We start from the raw sequence: 15,816 nt of genomic DNA, 5'->3' as shown, positions 1-15,816 counted from the left end.
TTTGTAATATAATTCTTCTTAACAAAAACATCTTTCAATGATCTGAAATAAGAAATCATCTCTCCTATCCAGAAGTAACAAATAATGTCAGTGAGTGAACACAGATCCGTTGATGCTGAAACTCCGGGGATTCAAATCTCAAATATTACTTTAAAAAAAGTTTCTGATCTGAAAGTGAAGTATTGTTTTTCCTGAATGACCATCAAGCTGCTGATGAGACCAATGAGGTCCAGATTCTGGGGTCAAGGAGTCATAATTTTGTAGGGTATAGTATAAGCAATTTGAGCATCGACTAAAGTAAGCATCAATTTTTATTATGAATAGAGGAGAAAATGTAGAATAAATTATTCTACATGCCAGTATACCGTAAACACACACGCGTTTTGCTTCTATTTTCCTCCGTGACCGTGTCCACGCTGTTTGCTGAGGTCTCTTTAAAGAAGGGCGGACGACTGATTTCCGGTCGTCATCGTCCGTGGAGCGGATTACCGCCTGCCTCCTGCCTCCTGCGTCCCGCATCTGCGTCCTGCGTCTGCGTCGTCTCGGCTGATCGGAGGATTCCCTCTGCGGGCTCGAACCAGCCCTGTGCGCTCGGCCCAGCGGCACCATGGACTTCAATGTCAAGAAACTGGCCTCTGACGCAGGGGTCTTCTTCACCCGGGCGGTGCAGGTACGTTCGTTTTACGCATGTGTGCTGCAAACAGGCCGAGCGGCCGTGGGACGGTGCGGAGATGTGAGCGTGGATGGGGTGGGGGGGGGGGGGAGAGACGTGAACCCCCGCACAGAGAGCAGATTGTGGTGTGTGTGATCCTCTTCTGCGTGATTTCATGTGGGTTCCATCCGCCACGTACGAGCGGAGCTCGGTTCTTCTTCACGTTTGCGCGGTCGGAGCTGTAAGCCGATAAACGTCAGTGGGCCGCGATCCATTATTGATGGCTGTGGTGGAGAGTCTCCATGACAGCAGAGGGATCTGCTCTTCTGAGTCGACACAAATCTCTTCTGGCTTCTAGTTGTCACGACGACGTGTCCCACAGACCGCATTCCGGATCCGAACCGTCACAACGACTGTGTGACGTTGAAGTTAATCATGCTTTATTAAACCAGACTTTATTAATACATGCTTTATTAATCCCTGCTTTATTAATCTACACTTTACCAATTCACCCTTTACTAATCCACACTTTATTAATATATGCTTTATTAATTCATGCTTAATGATCCACACTTTAATCTATGCTTTATTAATCCACACTTTATTAATTCACGCTTTTATTACTTCATGCTTTATTAATCTATGCTTTAATTCATGCTTTATTGATCCACCCTTCATTCTATGCTTTATTAATCCACACTTTATTAATCCACACTTTATTAATCCATGCTTTATTGATCCACACTTTATTACGCTGTGCTTCATTAATCAACACTTTATTAATCCACACTTTATTAATCTATGCAAGGGACCATGTACAATTTCACCCACATATAGGCCTAACCACGCACGCAGGAGGGATGTGACCGCATGTTGTGACTCATTGTGTTCAGGGTGATGGACTGATCTGTTTCCTGACTGCTTGTAAATACAACACTTGCAGATTTATTTTGCTCAAAGCCAAATGGCACAGTGAGTAGCGATGTTACCTCACATCCACAAGGTCCTGGTTTCAAATCCAACTGAAGGAATTGATGTCTTTCTGTCTGGGTTCTGTTGATTGTGTACGCTTCACATTTGGACAATCCAACCTATGGATACATAGATGGATGTAGATGCTATGTCTCATGGTGTTCCCCATGATGTGGTACTTGGTTCTTCGCTCTGCCTCTTGACAATATTACCATCAACATGAGTTCCATTTGCACTGCTGGACAGATGGCGTCCAGCTTTACATGTCCATGAAGTCTATATCACGTTCAACCCACTCTACTGACACACTGACTGTCCCGTGAACGCATCAGTCTGTCCTCCACAACGTTCATGGCTCCTCGTCCCACAATCTCCCATCACGCATCACCCTAACTTTAAACACAGCAGTTTTTCCTGATTCCACACGTAGATTTAGTCCTCTTTAGATGTTTTGTGTGAGCTGGAGGATGTTTCTGCGTGTTTGTGTCGCCAGCTTCCACTGTTGGTCTCAGATGAATCTGTAAACTCTTGTAGTTCACAGAGGAGAAGCTCGGACAGGCGGAGAAGACAGAGCTGGATCCTCACTTGGAAAACCTGATCACTCGGGCCGAGGGGACAAAGAACTGGACCGAAAAGATCTTAAGGCAAACCGAAGTGCTGCTGCAGCCCAACCCAAGTAAGACATGGAGATAGATCCGTGACCTCTCACCAACAAGTTACTCCAGCTAAATATCAAGTCTCACCAGACAGACTGGTCAGCTTCTGTTGGGTCCAAAGTGGAATACAAACGTCATAAAACAGGATCTGTTTTAAACGAGTAAAGACTTCTTTTAAATGGTTTATTAAACATAGATAGGTCTTAAAAGTGTATTCTACATAAACATCAATAGATGACATCTGTTGCCTCCTAGACTCCAGAGCACCATGTCTGAAAACATTTACTGCAGCATCCTCAATCTACTTATATTCTGTCTCATGCTAACTGTTGTAGCCTTTAGCTCTGTGACTAGAGTCTGTTGTCAGAAACACAAATGAGTCTGACAAAGAGGACCATAGAAGGTTTTTGGTAGAAACATCTAACCTTGGTCTGTGCATTCTTTTACCCTCCATGCTCCAGTTGACCACACTGGTAAGTCATTTCTTAAATACAAACTCACAACCTGACCTCACCACTTCCCTTAGTTTGAACCAATTCGATGATCAGAGGACTCGATCAGGTTTAGAGTGAAGCATCAGTGAAGAGACATCAGAGATGATCAGAGAAGAGACATTGAATGAATGTATACGTATTTAAACAGTAGTTGATCTTCTAACGACTCTTCGTGCAGTAAGACGTTCATAAACAAGCTATTGGACAAAGCTGATGCTGCCTGCTGTAAATCCTGAATCAGAGCACAGGAAGTAGTTCTTACACGTCGAGTCTTCTGAAACTCCTGCAAGTCAGGAGTATCTGCAGCTTTTCAAAGCCCTGTTGCACATACACATCCCCCAACAATGAAAACCATGTGATCATGTCATGTGCTGCTTCTGCTTCATGATCATGTTTAATTTAACGTGGCTTGGTTTTAGTCCCATCGACCGTCTTCTTATTCAGTAATTTTGTGAAATTCGTTACTACTTTTGTCTTTTGAAGTTCTGTTTTTACTTAAAGTGTGAAGTAGAAAGTGTTGAATTGCTGACCTTGCATGTTCAGATTGAGAGTCAGGGTTTCCGTCGTCAGGGAAACATTTGTGGAACTTCAGGACAAAGAAGCACAATGTGTTAAAAGTGTTGGAGGATTGGACTAAAATGTAAAACATCCAACAAATAAAAGTCATGTGACTATACGTAGGTTTCCAGCAGTCAAACGTCCACTTCTGATAATTGTAGGTTTTAAAAAAATTGTACAGAAAATAAATTAATTCATATAGTTATGTTTCAACCCTTTGGATTAAACACATCTGAAACTATTTAATAAGTGGTAAGAAGATTGAAATGATTGTAAATAATGCTGAGTCATGCAAAAAGTATCAGGAAACAAAAGCTGGTAAATTATGGGACGGATTGGTCAGAATCAATCATTCAAACAATCAATCAATCAATCAATCAGTCAGTCAGTCAGTCAGTCAGTCAGTCAGTCAGTCAGTCAGTCAGTCACCCAACCAACCAACCAACCAACCAACCAACCAACCAACCAACCAACCAACCAACCAACCAATCCAGCAATCACAAAGCCGTGATTTCAACAACTATGTATGGCTCCTGGAGGTCTAAATCAAAGAGGAGGAGCTAAGTTCTCCCCCCTGACCTGTGGTCCAGGTGCTCGGATAGAGGAGTTCATCTATGACAAGCTGGACAGGAAGCTCCCCTCCAAGACCACCAACGCAGAGCTGCTGGGTCAGCACATGCTGGACGCCGCCAACGAGTTTGGTCCGGGGACGCCGTATGGTCAGTGGAGCTGTGTGATACACACACGCTCACACATATACACATACACACACACAGCTGATCTTGGGTGTCATACGTATATTGCACTGGTTGCAGGCGCTACCCTGATCACCGTGGGGGAGTACCAGAAGAGGCTCGGAGCGGCAGAGCGCGACTTCCTCCACACCTCAGCTTCCACCTTCCTCACTCCTCTACGCAACTTCCTGGAAGGAGATTGGAGGACGATATCAGTATGAATGACTCACTGTTAGACACTGTGTTAGTGGAGATTACTGTTTGTATAGACACCTATTGAAGAAATATAAATTATAAGTGTGTAATACAATAAGTCATTGTACAGACTTGATGCCACAGTCTCTAGCTGTGTGAAGATCCAGGGCCTTATTTCAGCATGGCTTAAAGTCCATGGTGTGAGACAGGGTCTTCTTCCATTGACTAGAAAAGTGGTGCACCATCTAGAGTGGTCTCATCCCCGATCTCTGACTGCAGCTGTCCTGTTTTTTTTTACAGAAAGAGAGGCGACTGCTGGAGAATCGGAGGCTGGATCTTGACATCTGCAAAGCACGCCTGAAAAAAGCCAAGCAGGCAGAAACCAAAGCAGCGGTGAGGAGAAATAACACACACACGGCCACTGCTGTTCTTGTCTTCTTCATCCGGAACACAATCTGAATCAATATCCACGAGACCCAAACTTTGGTCTCTTTTGGGATCCAGGGTTCCAAACTAGCAAATAAACAAAATGTGTTTTCCTGAAATGAAAATGACAGACCAATTATAAGGTCACTCTGCCGTCTGCAGTATTCTTGACACGCCTACACTACCACCACTACTACTGAGTATTATGTAAATGAAGTTGGGCTGTTTCATGCATGAAGGCTTGATCGCTCATGTTCCTGCACCATAATGTTCTATGTTCATTATCCTCTGTTCTGAGTTTGGTTGAAGTGATGTGCTTCTTCTCTTCATCAGGCTGATGCTTTTATTTTTGTTTTGTCTGCTTCATGACTGTAACTGCATGACTGTCCCAACATATTTCCTTCCCCCGCTCTTGTGTTGTAGGCTGCACCTGATTTTCAGGAGACAAGGCCTCGAAATTATGTTCTCTCTGCAAGCGCTTCAGCGGTAAGAGTCTCAGATGAAACACACACTCACGCAGGTCCATGTCACTAATCCGGAGCTACAGCAGGCTAACATGCTAACTAGCTGTAATGCGCTATACTTTATGTACTATTCAATCTGCAAGGACAGCAGTAAACTACAGATATGGTGTGAACAGTGGTCATCCATAAATTCAAGTACAATATGACATGATAGATTAAAATCAGTAATCCTGAATCAGATAAATGTGATCGTTGAATATTTTCACACAGTTTTGTTATTAATTTATATGACGAGATGAAAAGGTTAAAACCTGCGCTGTTTTTGATGTTTTCATTCAAAAAAAATTTAAATTAATCTGAACCAAATAAAAAGGTTATTTCCTTATTCTGTAATAAGACAACAACATGAAAATGTCCAAGTCAAAGAAATACATTACATAAAAACATACAAATATGTCTTTGATTCAAGACATAAAACAGTAAGATCATTAAAGATCCTTCACTCTACTCATGAAATAACATCTAGCTACACTGAAATATGTGTGACACGCCCTTTAAATGATTTGTAGGCATTAAAAAACCCATATTATACACTTTATAATCAATGTCAGACAGCTGTAATACATCCAGCTACAATGGATTCTAAATGTATGTACACAGGCTACAGAGTTCATTTTACCCCAAGAAAGTAGTGCATCCCTGGGATGCGCTTCAAGAAAAATTTGTGCATCCCAACATGATGTTTATGAATCCCAAAAGTAATAACAGAATATAGGGTAGAAGCGTACGCAAGGACTGAGTTTTGCCAATAATACAATATAAAAACTAAACAAACTTAATTTTAATGTTTTTATTATTAACATCATTTTAGTCTTTTATTAAATGAAAAAAAGTAAAATTACATTATAATTTTATCAAAGTGTTAAAGCCTGGTAGTCATTAAAAAAAAAAACGTTTTAGAAATAAAGAAAGATGTAATACAGGTTTTTTTTTTATGTTACTTTTCACCCAATAGTCTTCTTTGCCTTTAATTCATCTATTCTTCTGTGGACACTGCACCAAGCTGACAGAGCTTTCTCCACACACATTTCAATAATATCTGTCAATAATATCTGTCTCTTTTTCTTCATTAACTTTTGATTGTTTTTAATGCAAGAAAGCATACATTGTCACTTGCTTTTTTCCCAACTTTTGCAACTTTTTCAGAAGCATGGTAATAATCAATCAATCAATCAACCTTTATTTGTATTGCGCTTAATCACATCAGCAGACATTTCAAAGCGCTGCAGTGTGTAAAACAAGCAGACATCGTGTTGTCGTTTGGTTGATTTTAATGAGACAGAATCACGCAGGTGAGTCTCGTGACGAGAAACTCACACGAGAAAATTGCGCAAGATCGTAACATAATGTCGATTTCCGGGTTTGAAATTTAAGTGGAGAAATGGAAAAATTGTGAATATTTTTGTTGAATGTAAATGCATTTAAAGCTTGCCCCCCAGGGACGTACACTGTCTGACCATCGTGTATCCATCTAAAAATGTGCGTCAAAGATGCAAGGATGCACGCAAAAGAGAACATCGGCGCTATGTAAATCAGTCCTTTTGTTACATGAGAACAGGACCTGATTGTGATCACTGAGGCACAGGCTTTAAACAAAAGAGGTGTAAGTGTTCACAAATGTCACAATGATGCAGAAAAGTTCCCTGGATCCACATCCATGATAGTTGTATCGGTGCTGCTTACTCCACCTTAGGTGCTGGCTTTGGTTTCTAACCCTGATATCCCTTCACTAAGTATAAGTCTGTAACACTGCCATTCAATTAAGTCTTCTTGTCCTCCCTGAAGGATGAGAATGTGTGTGTTTACTCAAAGACCCATGTCCTCCAAGTGTCTCCCAATACTTTATCCCATCCTAGCCTTACTAACTAACTAACTGAATCATCAGGAGGACGGTCGGAGCAGGGAGGTGGGGGACAGTCCCAGTCTTACAGAGCAGAGGAAGGTTGTGAACGTGTGTTAAGTAGCATTAGAGACGTTTCATTTCAACCTGTGTGTGTTTGTGTAGATGTAACTGTCTCCATATGTAGACTGTGCTTGCCTTTGTCCTACTGTCCCTCTGCCTGATGGACGCCAAGTACGTGATGGGGCCAGACAACTAGAATAATCCTAATAAATAGATATGTATTGATATTGATAATGATAGTAATAGTAATAGTGATTGTGATAGTGATATTGGTATTGACATTGATATGGATTGATGACAACTGCCTTTTTTGTGGTTCATGCTGCTTCTCTCAGCTGCTGAGTGAGGAAGCTGATAAAGTAAGTGCCACTGACAGCGTGTCTGACTGGACTTCAATAAAAAATTACAAGTATTTGTGGAACTCTTTCCACCCTTCATACTCTTCCTTATTGTCGTTTCATTTTCACCTGCAGGCAGAGCATGAGCTGCGAGTCGCTCAGACAGAGTTTGATCGACAAGCCGAGGTCACCAGACTGCTGCTGGAAGGCATCAGCAGCACACATGTGAGTGTCACTGGTCTCTGCACGGCTGTGTGTTACCGCTGTGTGTGTGTGTTACTGTTGTGTGTGAGCTAACACCTCCCACTGTCAGCTCACACTCGACCTTGCCGCAAGATGGCCGATCTTGCGAACATCTTTGCTGTTGGCAATGAACTTTTTGTTGTTTCATTGCATGCCAGAAAGAGTTTCCACTCATACCACTCACACTTGTCTTCTTCAGCTGAACCATCTCCGCTGTTTGCATGACTTTGCGGAGGCTCAAGCCACTTACTACGCCCAGTGCCATCGCTTCATGCAAGACCTGCAGAGGGAGCTCGCCAGGTGAGACACACTTCCATTAACTTCACCCACTTTGAGCAGATGTGTTTTAATGACAGAGCTGTGGTCTGTATAACAAACTCACTATGAAATGATTATGAAATATTTTGGAGTGGTTGGTTTCCAGATCATCATTGTTGTTATTGAATTCTTTATAAAGTTTTATCTTTTAACTTCATAAATAATGTCTAGGGTGGTTGGACAGAAATGCCACAATGACATCCCCATTAGATCTAGAACACACTGCAGTCTAATGTGGTTCTGTTCTTGATGTCTGATCCACACTTGAATATAAAATAAAGCTAAACACATAAATGTTGGTTGTGCTGCCGCAGTAAAGAATTCAAGAAAAGGAAATTTATTAGTCTCTGGTGAGTCATAGCCACTTAAAAGCTGTATGAATTACACTTACAAATCAAGATTGATAAATACTGTAATGATAATAATTTGTAATAAACAAAATAATATATGTTAAAGGATAAAATCTTATTAAAATCAAAAAATATTTTGCTTCCTTTATTTTTTTTCACTTGGCCAAGGCGAAAATGTTCTCATAGCAGAAAAACAGGAAACCTTCTTCTTCAATTAGACATGAAGATGTCAACAACATGTCTGGATTGGATCCCTGTCTGATTTTCTAGCATGAACATTATACCCCTCGTTAGCCATGAATCCACTGTAACTACTCAGATCCTTCATTTGTTTCCCAATCTTTTAGAGGTAATGACGTCAGTGGCTCCCTTCCCTCCGGTGATGTCTGCCCAAACCCCGTCTCCTCAGCCTTCCTGTCTGAGACATCCACTACTGGGGCCCCGGTGTCCTCGTGCCCCAACCAGAGGCCCGGCACTCTGCCCATGGAACACACACAGCTTCCTGTCACAGGTGCCAGGAAGGCCAAGGTCCTGTATGACTACGATGCCCACGATGGCAGCGAGCTTTCCCTGTTGGCTGATGAGGTAGAGGAAAACAACTTAACAGGTTGCCGTTTTCTGTGAATAATCAGCTCTTCCAGCACACATCGCTCACATTGCTTTCCACTATTTTCCAAACATCTTTTTAAATTAATGACATCAATCTATCAAAACTTTAAAAAGTTTTTGACACAGACCAAACAGGATTTATCAGCAGCACTGGCTGCTTGGGTTGACCCAGAAAAAGTGTTTTTGTGTGAAGCATCTGAAGGATATCGTACGAGAGAAAAAAAAACAACGATCTGAAGCCGATTGCGGTCAGGGGGGTGGGAAACATTCTGTTTTCACTTATGCTGAAATAAGTAGGACCATAGACTGGTCTTCATACTGATCTGCACACTCCAAGTTCTGGTGATGTCAGCACTATAGTTGGTGACCCCAGCCAACAATCGAACAGAGTGTATCTCAGAGGATCTGCACCACACGTGTAAGTGTAAGCTTAGAAAAATGAAAAATTAAGCATTTTTCTCTCTGTTTTTTATTTGTAATTTTTCTATCTCACTGATCCCACCTTTAGAAATGACTGTACACACAGTAGTCAACAAGTACAGACTGGGATTGAACTGTAGAAGGATTAAAATACTCATCAGCAAATACTGACTGTTTAACGTGTATTTTTGTTCTGGGAACAGGTTTTGTCAGACTTGTCATGAATGACCTTCTGATCTCTTGTCTGGTTCCAGCTCATCACTGTGTATACCGTACCAGGAATGGACCCCGACTGGCTGATCGGAGAACGGGGGAACCAAAAAGGCAAAGTTCCTGTTACCTACCTGGAGCTGCTGAGCTAATGGAGCAACAACAGGACGGTCTCTCTCTCTATATATATATGTCTCTCTCTCTCTCTCTCTCTCTCTCTCTCTCTCTCTCTCTCTCTCTCTCTCATTAGCAAAAAGCCGTATTGACACCTTTAGAACCCGGGGATACTTGGCATTATAATTATGCAAACTTGTTTCAGCAGTTTCATATGATGTGGCCTCTTGGGTGGAGCTAATGTCTATTAGCATGTTGTCCGGAAGGCCATTTAAAGGTAAATGACTTCATTGGTAACAGTTTGACACTCTTACCTCAGAGTATTTAAAACAAACATTGGTGTGGTCCGGATAAAGTTCAGGTTCACTCAGTGAAATAGAGATGTCTACAAATGTTGGTTAACTCACTCAGAACCAGGGTTTGTACATCAGCGCTTCAGTGTCTCGCGTTATTTGAAGCGTGTCTACTCATTTTGAAATGGCTCATGTCAAACACATCCGAAGGTAAAACAAAAAAGTTTGCGAAACAGCAGAAAATCCTGAGACGTTACTAGATAAACATGTGTTTAATGAATAAAAGTGTGTTTGAGAGGAACAGCCTCTCAAAGGGCACCAGATTTAAACTGTTAACATGTTTACAGCAGACATTTAGGCATGATTTTGTAGCTCACCTTCATGTCATTATATTTGTTTGTGCACAACCCTGTTGACTGTGTGGCTGCTCAACACCATTGAATCATGGCCCACATGTCTTGGGTAGCTGAAGACGAACCTGCACTGACTGCCATGGAGGTCTTGGGCTCATCTGCATCACACAGATGACATCAAGCCGCTTGGTTTTCATTGTTTTAAATCCAACAGTAGAATACTATCATCTGCTCACCACATGACATTAGAACTGAAATAAAAAATGTACAGAACAGATTTGGACATGCGGAAGGTTGTTTTAATTTTATAATAACTTCATAATTTGACAAGAAACTACAGTATATAGTATATTTTTGCAGCAGCTGTCATCTGATTTCAGGGTAGAAACACATATTTAAAGTCTCAAAACATGTGAAATATGTCTCCTTCAAATGCTAGTGAGTTTAGCAACAATGCTAAAAAGTTTCTTCAAACCTAATAGTTTTCTTTGGGTAAAAACACGCCATGCAGACGGAGGCCTTCAGCCTCGCTGTGCTGCAAATTGTGTCAACATCTGGAGTTGGTTTCTAGTTTGGAATTTTTCATTTTTCATTTCAAGGTCGACTTTGGGAATCTTATTATAAAGTAACTGAATAGTTTATCAGCTACACATTCTGCCATACAGCTGAAGAACACATCATTTGTAGCATGCTAATTGTTGACATTGGTGGGCTCTGATTGGATGGAATAACATATTTTTTGTCTTTGTTTGTAAAATTGAATTCTAAATCTTAATCCGAGCTGTTCTGGAGCTGTGCTTGTGTGTGTTGTCTCACATTGGTGGGAGGAAGTCGTAATCATCCCGATATCTTATTATCATTATATTCTTGTCATCCCAAACATATGTCTGATGTGATGTGCAATAAACATGCATGTGTGTTACAGAAAACTGTTACGACTCGTTCTTTAATATCCACACCCACAGCGCTGATGGACTGTTTTTGACAAAAGCTAATCTCTTGATTTTTAATTAAAGAATCTGAGGAAGCCTTTCTCAAGTTTTTCTAATCTTGAAACTTTTAGTGCCATGTATTTGTGATTCAATGAGTGTGAATTAATTTCATGCAGTAAACTGGTGGAATCACCAACCTTGAGCCGTTCATTCCAGCTACGGCTGTGATATATTCAAAAAGGGTAAAACAGTCCAACAAACAAAGCTCAGTCACTTATGTCTATTAAGTTCATTAATTCCAGTCATGCCTCAAACCTTCCTGTCCTGATAAGTCTTTGAAGACTCGCCAGCATGTGATCAGACCAGGACTAGTAGAAGGGATCATATCTCCACCATAATCTAGATTTCATATGGGTCTCCAGAATACAATTTAAAACCCTTCTCCTATAAAAAAAAAAAAAAAAGGGTCAGGCACCCACTAAGAAGCCCCAGAGACAGTCCAACATGTGGTAGCAGGGTGTAAGATGGTAGCAGGGTCAGCATACATGGAGAGGCACAACAAAATAGCTGTGATAGTGTGTCAAATCCCATCCCATACCCAAATCCCACTGGGACATACCACCGAAGGAGTTGCTGGAACAACATCTGAAGCCTTAACCAGAAGAACGTAGTCCTAGGAACAGCTGAGATACTGCACAGTGTCCGACAGATGGCGCCATCAGCCCTCAAACCACACCAATGGGAGTCACTGCGGTGATCGGGGTACAAACTGTTGTGGGGTCTCCACCTACATGTGTGTTAACAGCAGTGCTGTATTTTTATTTATCATATTCCTTTTCACCCATAATTATGATGCAGTACACGGGTAATTACACATCCGTAGTCTTTTATTTGGGGAGTCTTCACAGCTGCAGCAGCACTTTCCTAGCAGTGGTACGTCACTCACAGCAACACTCACCAGCTGTCATGTACCTCAGCTGACGTAAACAAAGACGACGACGTAAAGTTACAGTCGTAAATCAATACAGCCCCTAATAAGAACTTCCCCCAATATTACAATATGAATGCAACCATAAACTAATGACATCACACATTTTAACAAGCAGTAATGAAAGTCCATAAAACACATGTGTCAAACTCAAGGCCCAGGTGCCAAATGTGGCCCGCCACATCATTTTATGTGGCCCCGCAGGAGCAAAAAAAAAGGTCAGTGTCTAAAAATAAATAGGTCAAAAGTGTGCTTTGACCAAAAAACCACATTTTCCACAATGCAGTAATGAATCCCATTTTAACGCCGATAAAAACGTTTTGAACATAGTTAATGTCCTAACTTGTGTTCGATATTATTTTTCTTTATTGACTTGGATAGTTTGATCCTTGATTGAGGGAGTTCTGTGGGTTTCATAATCTAACAAATTGAAATGATTTGTGTTATAACGGAGAAACAACCAAACATATTAGTAATAAATTGAGTTATTTAGCAATTAGGAGTACATTAGTTTCATTTCTGTTACATTACACTGAGTTACATTTAGTTACATTTAGTTACATTTATAAGTTACATCTGCCCCTTTGATTTTAGCCATTATGCTGATGTGTCCCTCGATGGAAAAGAGTTTGACACCCCTGCAAAACAACCCGACTGACTTCCGGTAATCCGTCAGAATGCAGCGCGTATGAAACGAACGCATCCCCACACTGCTCCAGCTGAAGTGCGTGATTGGTTTAGAGGCTGATGACGTCACTCGAGCGGTCGGCCCCAGTGCGTTGATGAGGTGATCGCGGTGCTCCGTCTTACTGGATGCGCGTCCAGCGGCTCCACTGCTGTAGGAGGTCTAGCGGGGTTTTTTTTATTCTTAATCATTGGATTTTTCTCCAGCAGACGAACCCAAAACAAGAAGGACGGATCTCACATGAGGTAAAGCGGTTCTGAGCAGATTGGGTGTTAATAACAAGAATTAAAACCCTCACTTTAATTATTCTTTCCGTAAAAGGTTAGAGTTAAGATAATACTTTGAGATTGTCATACATGAAAGATTAAAAATAACTGTTAGGAAAGATGGAAGTTAAACATTTGTTGGGGGTCTAGTCAGTGGGCATCAGGGTGAGGGTGAGCCGATAGAAACAGCATAAGAGAAACGTGCAGTCCACTGTCTAGTGGGCTCTGTGGTGTTCCAAGTCCATTTTCCCACTCAGGAAACCCTAAATGTGTAGGATTCGATTCGATTAGAATAGATGAGATCAGATTAGATATACTTTAATGATCCTAAACTGGTAAATTCACCTGAACAGCAGTGCAGCCTCTGTAGCCTCTGCCAACATGTCTTGTAATGCGGGTGAAGTTCTGAAATTGGAAATCCTCAGTTATCACACACATTTTCATGTAATGGGCGCTCTATTGTTTCACAAGACATCGAATAATCAGATAAACTCTGCACATCTTAAGTTATTGTCTTGAAAGTCATATTCAAGTTTTTGAAAGTTATTTGATTCTGAAGCAAGTTAAACAAATGATTGGAAGTTTCACCTGTTTTTGTGCACAGAAAGAGAAAATGGTTGGTGTCAGTAAGTTGAAGCTAATTCATATTGACCTGTCTTAGTGAAACTGCTGAGGGGCTCATGTGTCATAATTGAACTGTAGATGTTGGCAGGAGCAGCTCATGTGATGTGATGTTACGTCTTGACAGCTAATGAATACTTTCCAACAGGTGGATGCAGTTCAGCAAAAAACTTTAGCATACAGACCACTGTAATTATGTCTGACTGCACGTTAACATGTGAACAGTGTGAGTGTTGTAATAATGATAAATATTAAAGCTCCTCTTGATGTGCTGAGGGTGGAATTGTAGAAGAAAAGCAATTTCTAGGAAGGCCTACAGTCGTTTAGGTGCCCGTTTGTTGAATCTGAGAAACAGCAACCTGCAGACTGATGATCACAATTATAACATCATTATTTTTACTTTGTCAATTTACTTTTTTCTTGTGATGTTTACAAACTATTTATTGCTAATGTCGAAAAATATCTTCATTGTTAAGATCTATTAGGAATTTTGAATTCCAACCAAACATATTCTCCAAAAAACGGCAGATATCTGCAGAAGCATATTGATTTGTGGCGAGTTTGGCCCTGAGGGACTTGGACAGCAGGTCTGGGTTCCTAATAGAGTCATCAGGTAGTCAGGGACAGTGAGTGTATCTGGGGTTCTTCACACACGCAGCGTATTACTTGTTTGTTGGCCAGTTGTCTTGGGTGGGGTGGGCTTCGGTGTTGGCGGCTGCAGCTGTGCCCCTTTCTTTGCTCAGTGAAACCAGAGAGGACTGGCCCTGCAGGTCCCTGTTCCACCTACACACACACACACAACAGCATACAGCCACTGGAGAACCGCAGGCTTCTATCACTGAGAGTCTTGAGAGGCGCTGAGCTGGAAGACACGGGGTTAACCTTGTAGCTTCTGAGCAGAGCTTCATCAGACAGCTGCTGTCATAAACTGGCCAAGTGTGAGACAGCTGCTGTTCTTTAGCACAAAGGAAGCAGGCCAGACACACCGGCACATCCTAAACATGTTTCCAGACATTTAGATTTTACATTTAATATGTTGGATCAGAGTTTAACTTATTAATATTTTCATCTCCAGATGTCTCCAATTCACTTTATAGATGGTGAGTTGCTGACTTCTCTGTTCCTTTAAGTTGTTTTACTATCAAAAACGAAGAATGTGAACATTCATTTCCATCCAACTCAAAACACTTGCTACTCATGTACTACATTTTAAGCCCATTAACAAGGTAACTGCTGTATTTAGTAGTGCTACCACAACATTGTTGCCATCCATAACCACTATCTCAAAGTTGTCCCCTTTTCTCTTTACCGTTTTACCTTCACCTCCTCATGCAGAGTGACTTGAGTGGTGATACATCATCTCAACCTGTATTAACCAGCTTTCAGTACTTCACTAGTAATCAGTCCTGTCTGATACTACACATGGTTGTGGCCCAAATGTTCTGTCCTGAAGCTGGAGTGTTTCTGGTGAACGTACTTCTTCCACCACTATCACCTTACCAGCTGTGTGACAGCTTCAACCCATAGCAAATAAGAATAAGAATCAAGTTTTTATTTTAATGAAATCTTTCTTTCTTTCTCCCCTCAAGAAAAAAACGGCCGACCTCCAGTGGAGGATTTTACATGGTGCCATCAGTTCCAATGCTCTTATCTCTGTTTTTAACCCTGCTGCGTCCAGCCAGTGTCCCTTCTGTCCCCTTCGTGAAACAGTCTTTCATCCTTTTAGTGAGTGTGGGAGACTTGCAGTGCTCTTCACTCTTCTAACGAATGTTTTTAATTTGTTCAGTGAAAATTTTAGTATCAGGAAATTCATCCACGGTGCTGGGTACAATAGATCGAATCAGAGAAAGTGGCAGCTTTTAAATTTTATTTCTGGAGAGGCAAAACTCGCAATTTACGTGACCAGAAAGAGGAGAATTGAAAACAATACTGTTCAAGAAGCAGAAACTGTTTTTTGCTGTA

The 15,816-nt window shown here is 41.2% G+C and overlaps 2 protein-coding genes across 11 annotated transcripts in view; both read left to right on the top strand.

Annotated features, from left to right (window-relative positions):
• Positions 1-476: 476 nt before the first annotated feature.
• On the top strand, positions 477-11,283 carry LOC137608975 (endophilin-B2-like). 9 transcript variants are annotated; one of them, XM_068335646.1, is made up of 13 exons: positions 477-670; positions 2,159-2,300; positions 2,742-2,753; positions 3,923-4,051; positions 4,148-4,281; positions 4,562-4,654; positions 5,111-5,173; positions 7,097-7,153; positions 7,450-7,473; positions 7,588-7,677; positions 7,895-7,995; positions 8,711-8,948; positions 9,647-11,283. In XM_068335646.1, exons 1-13 carry the CDS (start codon positions 608-610, stop codon positions 9,752-9,754), a joined length of 1,254 nt encoding a protein of 417 aa, XP_068191747.1. In that variant the 5' UTR covers positions 477-607; the 3' UTR covers positions 9,755-11,283. The 9 variants fall into 9 exon arrangements, with proteins under 9 accessions (XP_068191747.1, XP_068191748.1, XP_068191749.1 ...); XM_068335647.1 differs by lacking the exon at positions 2,742-2,753; XM_068335648.1 differs by lacking the exon at positions 7,097-7,153.
• Positions 11,284-13,074: 1,791 nt separating this feature from the next.
• The window catches only part of megf10 (multiple EGF-like-domains 10), a 31,957-nt gene continuing 29,215 nt past the window's right edge, over positions 13,075-15,816 (top strand). For both annotated transcript variants that reach the window (XM_068335604.1, XM_068335603.1), the window contains exon 1: positions 13,075-13,212. The gene's annotated coding sequence lies outside the window, so the exon portion shown is untranslated. The remainder of the gene's footprint in view (positions 13,213-15,816) is intronic.

Source organism: Antennarius striatus, chromosome 15 (genome assembly GCF_040054535.1).
Source record: "Antennarius striatus isolate MH-2024 chromosome 15, ASM4005453v1, whole genome shotgun sequence".
NCBI classification, from domain to species: domain Eukaryota; kingdom Metazoa; phylum Chordata; class Actinopteri; order Lophiiformes; family Antennariidae; genus Antennarius; species Antennarius striatus.
Note: the sequence above shows the minus strand (reverse complement) of the source record. Positions and strands in the feature narration are given on the sequence as shown.